The sequence below is a fragment of the Schistocerca piceifrons genome, chromosome X (genome assembly GCF_021461385.2).
Source record: "Schistocerca piceifrons isolate TAMUIC-IGC-003096 chromosome X, iqSchPice1.1, whole genome shotgun sequence".
NCBI classification, from domain to species: Eukaryota; Metazoa; Arthropoda; class Insecta; order Orthoptera; family Acrididae; genus Schistocerca; species Schistocerca piceifrons.
The window spans coordinates 185249445-185265121 of NC_060149.1; the positions used below are offsets into that span (position 1 = coordinate 185249445).

The 15677-nt window shown below is 45.7% G+C and overlaps 1 protein-coding gene across 1 annotated transcript in view; it reads left to right on the forward strand.

The window, feature by feature from the left end:
* The window catches only part of LOC124722241, a 125660-nt gene extending 113346 nt beyond the window's left edge, over nucleotides 1-12314 (forward strand). Inside the window, exon 2 of the mRNA XM_047247432.1 lies at nucleotides 11635-12314. Coding sequence (XP_047103388.1) covers nucleotides 11635-12314 — 680 coding nt within the window. The remainder of the gene's footprint in view (nucleotides 1-11634) is intronic.
* Nucleotides 12315-15677: the final 3363 nt, after the last annotated feature.

Consider the following 15677-nt stretch of genomic DNA (forward strand, 5'->3'; position numbering starts at 1 on the left):
CCTGCGAATCTGGTTGGAGAGCCTCCTCCACTTCTCAATAATTTTCCAGAAAGTACTACGTCAGAGGAGTCTGTCTAATGAAATTCCCGTGCTATCTTGCTCACAGGGCTCCGTGACTTCAGCTAAAGAAGAGAAATAGTTTTTCCACTGTCCTGTTAGTGACTCAAAGAAGGCAATTGTTTAACACCACTGCATGTTCCCCTAAACATCTTAAGGTTCCTATCTGCTTTTCTAATGAGAGGCCGTCTACAAGTATTTTGGGACGAGAAAGTTATGGTCTCACACTTTATGCAATCCTCACTCCTCTGGCGGCGTGTCCTGCCAAGAGCCTAGGGTCGTAAACGCCTTCCCTTCTCTCTGTTGCTTTCACAGGGGCCGTGTTGGCCAGCGGTGCATTGTCTTCCTGTCGACAGACTAGCGCTGTGCTCCCTCAGCGTTGCTGCACAAAGCCCGCTGCTGCCTGCTAGCAGAGACCTGTAAGTATTCTTTAGAACATTTTGTAGGCAAAGACAACGATGGCGAGGCCGTCTAGAATTTCTCCAACCCCTTCCGCAGCGTGCTAAGGCCTGCCTTCCGCCACAGGGAAGTTACCGATTATTATCTTGCCCAGGCGTCCCCCTAGCGTTCTCAATGCACATAATAGCCATCGGCGAATGCTGTCCTACCTGCAGTCTCCTGTTTTACAACTTGTATTAATGGTGCCCTTGCCTCCGTTTTGCTCTGCTGTCTGTCTGTAAAATTACCAGCCCAGCCAGATGAAGTTCTCAAAAACCAAAACTGCTACAAGTACTAGATGTATTATCAGTCACTGTTGGTAAGATAATTAAATGAAAATAATACATGCATAATCTTTAATAAAATAAATAAGTTATTTTCAAATCAAATTTATTCGATTTTAGTACCTCGGTACATAATTTGCATATCACATGTGAATAACGAGAAAGTTGTGAAACCACCAGTTTCGAAGTGTTTCACCACCCCCCCTTTTTTGGAAAGAAAAATGATTAAGGCTGTAGGGAACGGAGACATTGCCAACTTATAAATGAACGCATAATTTTTCCTGTCACACTCGTACTAACGGGAATCACGTTAAGTCAGTCTTTCTTGCTGCTCAATATGCAAAAGTCACTTACGTATACGTTCCACCTACACCTACCTATACATAGATACCCCGAAAGCTACAATACGGTGCTGTGTGGCGGAGAGAGCCCTGTACAGCTACTAGTCGTTGCCTTTCCTGTTCCACTCGCAAACGGAGCGAGGGATGAACGACTGTCTGTAGCCTCTGTATTAGCCCTAATTTCTAGTATCTTATCTTCGTGGTCCTTATGCGCAGTATGTCTTGATAGCAGTAGAATCGCTTTGCGATCAGCATCAAATGCTGGTTCTATAAATTTTTTCAATAGTGTTCCTCGAAAATAACATCGCCATCCCTCTAGGGATTCCCATTAGAGTTCCCGAAGCATCTCCATAACACTTAAGAGTTGTTCGGACCGGTCAGTAACAAATCTAGCAGACCGCCACTGAATTGTTTCGATGTCCTTCTTCAATCCGATCTTACACGGATCCCAAGCATTCCAGAATAGCTCGTACAAGTGTCCTATATGGAGTCTCCTTTACATATGAGCCATATTTCCCTAAAATTCCCTACCACGGTTCTCAGATGCTTGTCCCATTTCTTATCCCTGTGCAACGTTATACTCAGATATTTCAACGATGGGAACCAGAATACTATTAATGCTGTATCCAAACATGACGGGTTTTTTAATGCCACATATACGAGAAGTTCAGATATCGAATGGTTACAGCTACAAGAATTTGAACAACCAAGAAAGAAAATCAGACCATCTCTTTCACTGAAAAGCAAATAGTCACACTTACTTCGGGACAGGAGGTGCAGAGTGGCCCTGCAGTTAGAGGCGCCATGTCACTGATTGCGCGGCCCCTCCTGCCGGAGTTTCGAGTCCTCCCTCGGGCATGGGTGTGTGTGTTGTCCTTAGAGTAAGTTAGTTTAAGTTAGTTTACGTGGTGTGTAAGTCTAGGGACCGATGACCTCAGCAGTTTGGTCCCTTAGGAATTCACACATATTTGAATATTTTTTACTTCGGGACAGAGTGCATTTATTTACGACACCAACTATTCACTCATCTCTGTAAACATGGTGGTGCCTTCTTAATGTTAGCTTACAAAGTAAGCGAGATATGACAAGGTCCACTCACATACACACATCTACATGTGAACACTTTTACTTGAAATGAAATGTGAAAAATAAGAAATTTAGTCAGTTACACAATAACTACACACTATATATCACAAAAATCAAACATTTTCAAAGGTAAAGTCACAATATACATATACAGTAGTACTTCACAAAGAGACTCAAAAATTAATAAGATGAGATTCCCACTTTTGCAACTATTCAAACATATAAACAACAATTACAGAATCACATAATAATAAATATACATGTAAATCACAAAGCATAACAGTGACCAACAGTTAAACAGAAAAACAGTACTTCGTTTGTTGATTATTTAGTGTTGTTATACATAAGAAATATCCAAATGATCATTTACAGCTTATACATGAATTTAATGAGATTGTGGTGTTTGGCATTGTTTCCGACATACTGGAATCAAATGACATGATGTTAAATGTTAACAAATAATGTAGTGTTTAAACGAGTAAATGACATTCACGTAACAGATAAACTTTACAACTTTAACAGTCTTTCTGAAAAAGAGAGAAAATACAAAATATTGTATGCGTTATCAGTTCGTTCGTCAAATAAGAAATATAAATTTAATTCACAAAACACTTTTCATCCTACATTGAATTAGAGGTGACACACGTCACATGGGACAACACTGTGTGTTTTGTCGGGACATCGGGACGCAGAGTGTTAACACATTGTTATGAGAACGAAGATTCATTCCTGTTCGTCTGTGTAGGGCGAAGCTCCAGTTGCTTGGTGAAAAGGTGTGAAATTATTCTTGTTTGTTGAGCAGGAGAAATGCGTCACTGTCGCTGTAGTTCGCCGTCACATCTCATCCATTAGTGACAGCTGGAGAGTCATTATGAAGGTGTCAAGCTCTCAACATTACACGGTATCAGCATCTTCATACGTCTTGAAACTTCCTGGCAGATTAAAACTGTGTGCCCGACCGAGACTCGAACTCGGGACCTTTGCCTTTCGCAGGCAAGTGCTCTACCGTCTGAGCTACCGAAGCACGACTCACGCTCGGTACTCACAGCTTTACTTCTGCCAGTACCTCGTCTCCTACCTTCCAAACTTTACAGAAGCTCTCCTGCGAACCTTGCAGAACTAGCACTCCTGAAAGAAAGGATATTGCGGAGACATGGCTTAGCCACAGCCTGGAGGATGTTTCCAGAATGAGATTTTCACTCTGCAGCGGAGTGTGCGCTGATATGAAACTTCCTGGCAGGAAGTTTCATATCAGCGCGCACTCCGCTGCAGAGTGAAAATCTCATTCTGGATTCATAAGTCTTCTTCGTAGACTGGATTACAGGATTCTACTCTTGGATTCTTGTGCTTACTGGCTGACGTTGCTCTTAATCTATTCATCAAGATGCTCTGTGGGTTGCTGCATTTTCCATGTACAAGTGAAGAGCGTAGTTATATGATCAGTCCATAAGGATATGGTGTAGGAAAACAGTTACGGCATTAGGTTTTGAAATGGGTCAACCGGATACACTGTTTTGATACCATTGGTCATGGTATGGCACGAAGGTGCAAGTTGACAATGTTTCCGGATTATTGATTGTCTTATCTCCATTTCATGTGGTGCTAGCTCATTTCGTTGCCAGAATTCCACTGCCATTTGCCGAGTAGTGTTTATCAATGTCCAAACTCTGCCGTTGGCGGACGTTGTAACGAACAGTTGCTTTCTGCACATCTCGTATCCCACCGGTAGCGTCTGCCTTGCTGGATGTTTTTCTGTGCACACTGTTTTCTGGCCCTGAGGAAACAAGTCTGTTGGGAAGTCGCAGCCGTCGTTGCCGGACAGGGTGGCGTGCATGCCGTATTGTGACACTCGGTTCTCGCCTCTGTAGTCTCGCCCCGAAGAAAGTTGGTAAGGGGACACCCACTTAAGCTTCCGTGGGCTTTGGTCGCCCTGCTGTGGTCTCCTTCTGTCTGGCGAGTGTCAGTGAAACCCACTCCAGTGCCTTGTTATCTGCTTGACCACTTTCAGACTATTTGCAACTAACGTTATGCTCTTACGAACACTTTGTATATTCATAATAATTAAGAAATTGTCTTACTTAACCTTATACTGAGAATATGTCTCACAAAAATTATGTATGAAATTACCTTATATACATACGAGACAAAAAGCAATTTGAACAGCTGTGTAGGGCAGAAAGACAGCATTAAACGGATTTGACTGTGGGGACCAGGGGTGCCAGTTGAATATTTACGGCACTATGACAGCGTGAAAACAGTGCTCAGTTTCAACATTTTCTACGACATACTTACGTGAATTAAGTGATGGTAAGTCTATGTATAACAGCATATTCATCTATCATTTACTTGGATCTTGTTAGGAAACACAGACATGTGATATTTTCCATTTCTAAAGAAGTGCTATATGGTACGTCATCAACGTACGTCACATGTGTATGTGTTCCTTCAAGGTTTTCTTGTACCCACCATGACGACTGACTAGTCCAAATATTATTTTTACGTATACATCTTTTGTAAATGACATGTCATTTTGAGTAAAAACGTCCTCTGTAGCGCCTAAAATATGCAACTGCGGCCTCAAGTTCCTTCGCTCAGTTTCCTTTGTTTGATGCTGCCCTTCTGCCCCACACTTTGGTCAAATTGTTTCTCGGGACACTGTATATAACAGCTCGATGGCCTTCAAGAAGCCGGCTGGGGTGGCCGAGCGGCTCTAGGCGCCACAACCTGGAACCGCGCGACCGCTACGTTCGCAGGTTCGAATCCTGCCTCGGGCATGGATGTGTGTGTTGTCCTTAGGTTAGTTAGGTTTAAGTAGTTCTAAGCTCTAGGAGACTGATGACCTCAGTAGTTCAGTCCCATAGTGCTCAGAGCCAGAGCCTTCAAGAAGCTAAGTTCTTTAGCCCAGGGGTCTCAAATCATTCCAAATTATACAAGAAATTCTATATTTATTTCCCTATCTTTATTACCATTTATAAGATTTGTAATAAACTAAAAGATGGGCGTCTAGTCCTTTACGATTACCATTGATTGCACTTGATTGTATTGCACTAATGTATTCAATAACTTAACATGCATTAATCCTTCATCACTGTTATACTGGTGTAATGGTACATATCTTCATGACCTTACGTAATTTTAGCCTAGTTCAGTTTTTCTCATCCTTAGACAAGAAGCTGTGTACAAATTATCTCCTCCTCATCATTCTCTTTTATCTACTTCCATTCATCCGCTCAATTCGAGTTTTCATATAGTACCTTCCCCAATTACTCCTCACGTGGTCGTTTCCTGCGACTAGCTGTCGAGTTCTCCTTAAAGAAATCTCATAACAAAGAAAATTGAAACACAAACTGCCATATTCTCATCTCCGAACTATTCTAATGTTGCTGATAAAAAATATAAATTCCAAAAATGGATAAACTATCTATGTCATTACATTTTCTTTGTAAACCTTTATTTCCGTGACATGTTCCTTTACCGTCATCTGATTTAACCTCCATATTTTCGCTCATATTTCAATCTAACAAAGAAACTGAAAGTTCATTACAACGTAAGTCATCCTTTGTTTACATTCGTGTACGTAGTGGTACGTTTATAACTTAATTTTTGACTGATGGTCATCCAACTTCCGTCGATTCATATCGTACAGCCTCCGTTTCTGGTTGTCCGTAATATATCACAACTTCCACCATCACACGTGCTCCTAAACTAATATACAAATAGAATGTCCCCATTTCCTTTCCTCCTGAATGCTCTGAAAATAAAGCATAAATACATCTCGACACGGGTCTCTGGTTTCACGAACAATCTTAGACAACTCGCTGGGACCTGCGCCTTAACAGCTGGACTCTGAAAACATATTTGCACGTCTTTCTCTCCTTTCAACGTAATCATGCCACATACCATGTCTCATGAGGACTTGTTTTCCCTCATGAAATCTATGCCGAATATAATTTCTATGGCAAGCTTATGTACAATGAAGAAATTGCGCTCTAGCTCATGTCCCTGACATGTAAATTCTATTCCAGCCTGTCTGTTTACTCCTGTCTGTTTGCCTACTATTGCCAACTTTTTGCGCGTCCTTGACAGCGCTGGCCAACGTTACCTCTCCTCACGTCTTTCAAAGGCGCCGTAAGAAATGGCAGAGATGTGACCACCACTGTCCAAAATTCTCTTCTATTTCACCTTTTCTACGTTTATCTTTACTTCTGGCTCTAGCTCCTGACTGCACAACACTTCCTTTTTTTCCAACATGATCTATAACATGTCTACACACTTGAGTAAAGTTACACTGTTTGTCGATTCCACTTACACTCTGTACCCGCTTGATATTTCTGTGAGTTCACCTCTTTAATCACTGTTTACTTCTTTCCCGTATTTTCTGCTCTGACATAGATTTTCTATCACCTTTGGTACAAACTGTTTTCCAGTTCCCCTCATCGTACTCAGTTTTGTCTCCAGTGTCTTAAATGTGAATATTGCTTTCCGCCTTGTTCATCTTCTGGCTTCGACTCCATCTTCTTTATCCTCTTCTTCCTCATTTTCCTCTTTCTCTAAATCATGGCTTACCGTAAAAATACTTATTCTTTGATCTCCATCATTATTTACAACTTGTTCCTTTTCATTACTGCCATCGTCTTTATAATATGCATCTCTCGCGTCGTCGTCTTCTCTCCCTTGCTGCTCGTCCTCTGACATATTTATAGTATCTGCTGCAGGTTCTAGATCTGCTCCAAATTGTTCTGTGGAGGTTCTAATGACCGATCTCGCTTCTTACATTTGCCCCTGTGGATTTTGATTTCCGGTGTGACCGCTGACACGAGGATTTGCTGACCTAATCTCCATGATATCCGCTTGTCGCATCATTCGTAAGGTTGGGGCCACATTGGTACAATTTGTGGGTGATTGTTTGATTGGAAATACTTCCCCTCTGTTTGTGGGAAAGGCTGAAACGGGGCACTGATGGCTGGTGTTTTGTTCCTGTTATTTCCTCTGTTATTCAACCATCGTGGCAGTCCACGAAAATTATTGGGACTGCTCCCTTTATTCCCCATCTCCCTCCAGCTTCCCTTCACCTGATCATCTGTGAAGCGAACTCTAGCACCTGCAATACGTTTATTTTTGAATGCTTCTATGCCTCCGCCACACCTGCTGCCCGATATGATAGCGATTTCATATAGCAAAAGCATAGCATTTCGCTCGAACTATATGTTGTGTCGAAGTACTGGTTTTTGTGTTAAGGATTATCAAAGAACTTCATCAGACTCCACTGTCCTGATGATTCTAACTGTTTTGCATCCCAGTTTGTTGCTTGATTCGCTTTTGAGTTCCTTTCATCCAAAACATTGCAGGGAAGGCAACTTCAGACGCCTGATTTGAGGTTCAAGTTTGTGTGATAACACTCAGACTACCGGATCTCCTTCTAAGAGTGCACACAAGAAGTCTAGCTTATACAGCAATGGCCATGACAATGGCATTGACAAACTGAATCGAGCTATCTACGCCTTGGGATGAATTGATTTTCTGTTGTGCATGTATCTTCGTAATTGCTACAGAGAAAGGAAGTTCTTAAAATCAAATGCTTCTTCCTCCTGGTATACATTCTATCAGCTGTCTGCGTTGTCCTGTGTCCTCATGTCCTGATACAGGACCCTGCCCCAACCCGCTTATGATACTGTCACACTTCTTCTACTTTCCGTGGAGACAAACTCGTTCATATGGCGTACACGTGTCCTCATGAGTGGAGTACAATTATTTCGTAGATTTTCAACAGTCTCCATAAGTGAATGTCGCGCATTTTATTCAAGAAAATCATTACCATTACTGTCCCTTCTTTCCTGTGCTCTATTCAAATAGTCCAGTGATAGATTTTCTTCACTTTCCCAGGACGAGACTATATTTGAATTTTGTGAATCCATTCCTCTCCGTGTTTCACGTGAGATTAATTCGTTGTTGCGCAATTTTAACAATACTGTGACTTCACATAATATCGCGGCAATATCAGCATCAACATTATCTAATCTTCTTTCGACTTCTCCCATATGTGTTCGCTGCTCATCCTGAATCCTGTTTACTTTGTCATTCCTGTTCTAGGATTGGAAGTTGTTGTAAATTTGTATTTATTCCTTCTTGCACCTTCTCTCTGTCTTCAGCCAACTGTTTAGCTGATCGCGCTATCTTCTTGGCTTCTGCAGCACCACCTTTTGTTTCTGTAGCTTATCTTTTTAAATCGTCTATTTTTTCACCTAAAATATCCTAATTTTCTTTTATTTCTTTCCTAACTACCATCATTTCATGTAAGGCTTCTTTTCTCACTGTCTCATTCTTCTTTTCGAATCTTCACAACATCTGCAACAAGTAAAGCCCTGAGTTACTTTGCTCATCTCTTCTACAGGTACTGATGCTCTTTAACTCAACTGAAAATGCATCTGCAGTGGCGAAACTGCTCTGCTGCTCTCTACCTGATAATCTCTGGTCCTTTTAATAGCAACTGAGTGTTGGGAAGTCACAATGGTATCCTCTTTCCCTTTCTGTCATTTACAATTGCACCTTCTGACTCGAAATTCTCCATGTCTTCAATTTGAAACACAGATAGACTCTGAATTATTTGTTCCATGGGAAACGTTATCTGCTTCTCCCCCATATCTGATAGTTCCCTATCTTGATTCCGCTCTACACTTGGCATTTGTTTTCATTTAAACAACTTTCTATCTGCACTCCTCTGTACTTCTGGGCCTTATTGAAACATGCGCACTAACCTACTTCATAAACTTTTTTTTCCAAAACACCTCACATACAGAAACACAAAATATTCAACCCTTCCTAAACAATTCAGACGATGTATGAATAGTGTTATATTGATAAAATATGGAGCAAAATCCACACAAAACCAGAAAAAACTGAAATATCAAATACATGGGTATTTTATTCATGCTAACAGATATTCTATATGTAAAACGGATTTACGTCATTAGTAAATTGATTATAAACCAGTCTAATTTTAACTGCTAAATTTTTACTTCTCTCTTTGTTAGAGGAGTAGTAAGTTACGCAAAACGTTTAAAAAATATTTCTGAAAATTTATAATGCAAGGTTTTTCTTTCCTTTTTTTTTTAATTCCTGACTGCATCACAGAATATCCAATCACTGTCGTTATCCTGAGATGTGTACGCCAATGTGTACTACTCCATTGTCTACACATTTATACACTGACAGAAGGAAAACTCGCAACACCAAGCGACGTAATTATTTGTACGTTACTCAGTCTGAACGAAGTCGTGAAATACGGCTACGAGGATTTGGTTTCTCCTTTTGCGATAGCGCAGAAAGACGTGACAAGAATTTAGTCACTGAACACTACTGATGGCAACGGTGGTCACGAGAAAGTACAGTCGCAAGATGACAGGGCTCAAGACGGCCACGTGGCACTCCAGAGATGGAAGACCATCGTGTAAGGCATATGGCTCTGATACAGCGTACTGCGTCTGGAGTAGCAATTTGGGCAGCAATTGGCACCACAGTGACACAACGGATTTTGCAAAGCGGTTACTTCAAGGACAGTTCCGACCCAGATGCTCTGTAGCGTTCATTCCAATGAACCCAAATCACTGGCATTTACGACTTCGGTCGTGTCAAGCGAGAGCTCATTGGAGGACATGGTGGAGATCAGTTGTTTTTTAATGAAAGTTGGTTCTGCCTCGGTGCCAGTTGTGGACGTGTGCTGGTTGGACTGTTGGCATTTGAGGGCCTGCAGGTAACCTGTCTGCATCCTAGACACACTGGACATACATTTGAAGTTATGGCCTGGGGCGCGATTCCTTTTGACAGCAGGAACACTCTCGTGATTATCCAACGCACCGCGAATGCAGATTTGTACATCACTGTGCTACTATTCACGAACAGAATTCCAGGGGATGTTTTCCAACAGAATAACGCTCGTCCAAAAACCACTGTTGTAATCGAACATGCTCCTCAGAATGTCGACATGTTGCGTTGGCCTGGTGAATCATGTTATGTATCTCCAATCCAGCACACATGGGACGTCATTGTTTGACAAGTCCAGCATCATCCACAACCAGAATTAACCGTCCCTTTACTAACTGAGCAAGTGCATAAGGGGCCCGCATCTCGTGGTCGTGCGGTAGCGTTCTCGCTTCCCGCGCCCGAGTTTCCGGGTTCGATTCCCGGCAGGGTCAGGGATTTTCTCTGCCTCGTGATGGCTGGGTGTTGTGTGTTGTCCTTAGGTTAGTTAGGTTTAAGTAGTTCTAAGTTCTTGGGGACTGATGACCATAGCTGTTAAGTCCCATAGTGCGCAGAGCCATTTGAACCATTTGAAGTGTATAAGGAATGGAAATCCAGGCCACAGACAGACCTCCGGCACCTGTATAATACATTTCATGCAAATTTACGTGATTGCATTTAAAATTCTGGCAGTTACACCGGTTATTAATATACCAGCATTTCACGTTTGCAATGGCATATCTCGAGCTTACATTCACCTGTGACCTTGCGATGTTGATCACTTAAATATGTTGCCCAGTAAACGTATTCCCGAAATTTCATTACTCTACATTAATTTTTGGTGTTGCGACTTTTTTTCGTTATCTTATATCCAACCCGTATGTATATGTAGATACCTAATGAAGACTGTTAATTATTAGTTGTTATACAACGATATTTAACTAACGCTAAGTTAAGCCTGCCCTGTTAGCCGAGCGGTCGTCTGCCTTCGGCAGGGCAACAGAGCGGACGCGTACGTGTTGACTTCGTGCGGAGAGCGAGCTCACCTTGTTTACATTCTGACGGCCGTTGCTTAAGTGCCGGCTTACCTTGTACGATCCATGGCGAACCGTTACCGTAAATCAACACTCCGATTTACTTTCTGCAACGATTATGCCCGACCCAAAGCACTCGAGGTGGAACGTTTTCTGCGAGAGGAAGTGAAGATCCCGGCGACCGATATTATCGGCATACATTTGTCAATCGTGAGCAGCACGGTCTATGTGAAAATCATTAACGATGCGGCGTGAGAACGCATACTATGTGAGACCAAACAGGGGCTCCGCTTCTGTCATGCTGATGGCAATGTGGGGGAGGTAACCGTCGATCACGCAGGCTTAGGTATGCGAACGATACGCATTTCGAATTGCCATTCGAACTTCCAGCTGAGGAAGTCGTCGCGGCACTACGCCCATACGGCACAGTCCACGGCCACACTGCGGAGAAGTGGACACAGTTTCGGACGTATCCTGTCCTAAACGGGGTCCGACAGGTCACCATAGATCTCCGAAGCCACGTCCCGTCCTACTTACAGATCGGCGGATGCCGTGCCATAATTATATACGATGGCCAGCCTCGGACCTGTTCCGGGTGCGGCAAAGAAGGCCACCTTAGATCCGAATGCCTACAACGGCGTATTACGCAACTTCCAGCTGCCGAAAAACCGCCCACGTCGCAACCTACAGTGCTACCGGTGACCTATGCCGCTGCTCTGGCTTCTCCTACCACTTTGCAACGTCGCCCGGTCACCACAAACGACGCCACCAACGAGCCCGACCAGACACTGACGGAGAGCGCCTCGGACGACCCGCCGCCTCGGCCGGCCATTGACGCCGCTCCGAAGATGCCGACGCAACCAGACGCTGACCCTGATCTCGGAAACACGATGGAGATCGACTCGCTCATCGTTCCTACAGCGGCCTTTCTGCCAGAACGACGTGACTCCCTTCCGTCGTCGGACACGGAGGGTCGCACAAGGAAACAACGTTCCCCGAAACGTCGCAAGCGAAGACGTCGCACCGTTTCCGGCCAAGAGGAGACGTCACAAGTCGAGGAGGACGTACCCGTCGACCAGCACGAAGCCTCAGAACCCGCTACTGCTGACGAAGACGTCATGAGCGCGGAGACATCTATCGGTGTGCCTACGCCCCGTGCTGACGCTGAACTAAATCATGAACGTCTCACAGGCGACACGACACCACGCACAATTACAACATCTTCTGAAGACAAAATGGACGATACACCAGTTTCCGCTTCCACGGCGTGGCACGAGGAGGAGGTCACGGAGCAGGAGCCGTTACGGGACCCTGCGCCGTCACGGCCGCACCACTAATCATACTCTCCCCAGACTCCCCTGCGGCCCAGCGGGTCAACGTTCCGCTGCGACGCCCACACCCTTGCGCGGACGGCGGAGTGGACCAGCCACCAGCAATCCGACACCAGGCCTACCGGATAGCAACCATCAACACCAACAACATCCGTTCCAGGGTGAAAATCCGCCTTATGCAGGAGATGTTCTGGGCTTCGGATATTGATTTCGCCCTTCTGCAGGAAGTTCACTTGGCTAGTCTCCCGGATATTAATGGCTATACCGCCCACGCCTCTGCGAGTGATCCTATGGGCCGCGGGGTGGCCATCTACGTCCGCCACGGGATTTCTGTGACCGATGTCGCCTTCCTTCCATCAGCTCGGGGCATGGCACTCACTGCCATGGGGACACGCATCATTAATGTCTACGCTCCCTCAGGCACCGAACGACGGCATGAAAGAGCCCAGTTTTATTCCGAGGAAATCGCTCCCCTGTTTTTAGGGCGTTATGACCATTGCCTACTAGGAGGTGACTTTAACAGCGTTCTGCATCCTAAAGATCAGATTCCCCACTATACTACATGCCAGGAGCTACGTATAGTGGTGCGAGACCTCCTACTTCACGATACCTGGGAAGTACAACACGGCGACCTTTCTGGCCATACCTTTCTTACAAGTCATTCCGCAAGCCGACTAGACAGGATATATGTCTCACAAACTCTTAGATCTGCGATACGGGGCGCCGAACGCTGGCCGCTGGCCTTTTCCGACCATTGCGCTTACATCTGTACGGTCCTCCTTCCGCCGCAATCAGTATGGCGCAGCCGTGCGCCATGGAAACTCAATACCTCACACTTGCATGACCAGGCGTGTCGCCAACAAGTCACTGACACGTGGACAGCCTGCGAACGACGCCTTCCCCGCTACCGCTCGACATTGACATGGTGGTTGGACTGCGCCAAGCCGGCGATCCGGAGGACACTGATGAGATACGGGAAGGACATGGCCGACTGGCATCGCACCACTGTTGACTTCTATTATGCGATTCTCCGAGATCTGTACGCTCAACCGCCAACCCCGGACAACCAGTTGGAACGGCAAAGAACTAAGGCGAAGATAATTGCATTGGCACGCCGGAAACTGCAAGGGGTCGTGATTCGGACGCGAGGCCACGATCACGCGGATTTAGAAATTCCATCTATGCGTCATATAGTGTCCGACAAACGACGGCGACGTCGACAGATCATCAGCACTCTGACCACGCCACATGGCACGTAGGTGACCACTCAGAATGACATCGTCCACGCATTCGTCGAGCACTACCGTCGTACTTACAGTGAAGCAGAGATTGAAACTGCAGCAGACGACTCCATTTTGCATTACGTCACGCGCACCCTCTCCCACACGGAGGCGGATGCTTTGACAGTGGCGGTCACGCTAGACGGAGTCAACAACGCAATCGCCAAGGGTGCTGTCAACAGATCGCCCGGCATTGACGGCTTACCAATTGAGTTTTACCGTACCTTTCGGGACCTCATGGCACCACGGTGGACGACTATGTATCAAGAACTGATGACATCTGACCAAGCAATCCCACCCGCCTTTGCTGAGGGCATCATCATACCAGTCCACAAACCAGCCCGTGGTTCGATGGTAACGAGTTACAGACCGCTCACCCTACTCAATGCTGATTACAAGATTTTCGCGCGCTTACTGGCTATGCGGCTCCTAACAATCCTGCCTCATATCCTCTCGCCAGAACAAACGACGCCTGAAGGACAGGTTAACATACAGACTGCCACAGGGGAATGCCGCGACTTAATTGCGATGGCGGCGGTCTGCAGACTCCGTGCAGCGGTCGTCGCTATAGACTTCGACAACGCCTTCGATAAAGTGCGTCATCGTTTCCTGTTTTCGGTGGCATCCCGAATGGGCATCCCCCCTCCGTTTCTCGACGTCATCCGGCATCTTTACGACAGTGCCAGTTCACGTGTCCAAGTCAATGGACGTTTAGCAGGGCCGGTACCAATTTGCCGTTCGATACGGCAGGGGTGCCCCCTCTCTACCCTCCTGTATGCCATTGCCCTTATGCCCCTTATTGGGGGCTTGACGACCAAGCTCTCTGGCCTCACCCTACACCAACACACTTTTCGATGTCGGGCATATGCTGATGACCTCCTCCTCCTCATTCGCTCCGGCTCTGAGATTCGAGAAGTCCTCGAATTGATTACCCGTTACGGGGCTGCCGCTGGCAGTGCCATGAACGTAGCCAAATCTTCTGCAATGCACATTGGACGAGGCCTCCAGGAGGGTGAAGTGGCACCCCTGCCGCTTGTGTGGACTTTCCGGTACCTGGGCATTACCTTTACCCCCACGGTCACACGCACAGCGACAACGAATTTCCGTTGCCTGTTACACGTCATCCGCAACGACGTCCGCCAGAACCTCTTGCGCCGCCAGGATACACTTCAACGGGTTGAGTTTCTTAATCTTTATGTGGCATCAAAATTGGTTCACATCGCGCAAGTTCTCCCTCTGCCAACTGCAATTGGGCGCAACCTTCAGGCGGCTTTTGGCTGTTATCTCATGGCTGGTTCAATGTTTAAAGTCCGTTATGAGACACTTACCCTGCCCTCACGGTATGGTGGCGTCGGGCTCGTCAATGTCCGTATGCGAGCTGCAGCCTTGTACATGAGTACCATGCAAAAACAGTGGATGGGCCAGGGTACATCTCTAACACGCAGCTTGCTTGAGGTCCTCCTACCTGCTTCCACATCACTACCGGTGTCTGTCGGCCATATCGTGCCTCATTTGTCCCATATTTCGACCTTTTTCGTCGACTACAGTTACATACATACCAGTCTCCCAGATACACGCCCACCCAGGACTAAGGATTTTTACAGCCTGTTGCTGCGCTGTGTTCCCCGGAATGTGATGGAGACCAAACATCCCTCCATCCAGTGGCCCATAGTGTGGACTACCGTCCACCAGCCCTTCCTCCCTACGAACGTCCGGGCACTGTGGTATCACATAGACAACAGGAAATTTGCCACGAAGTAGCGCCTGCACAACATTGGCTTGTCAGAATCCCCTCTTTGTCTCCTTTGCCAGCAACTGGACACTGATGAACACCGTCTGACATGCGGCTCATCACAAGATGTATGGCGCTTCGAGCAACAAATCATTGCCTGCTATCTCCGGGTGCCACCAGACACAATCGAACCTCGAATGTTTCTATACCCGGAGGACAGACATTTTCCCGCCGCCAAATGTCATGCTATTACGTGGGTCAAAGGGTGGGCGGTCGCTTACCTCTTTCATGAGGGACCTAAATCCCGCCTCGACTTCTGGACCTATTTAGGAACAGCCCATGCAGCTCTAGAAAACA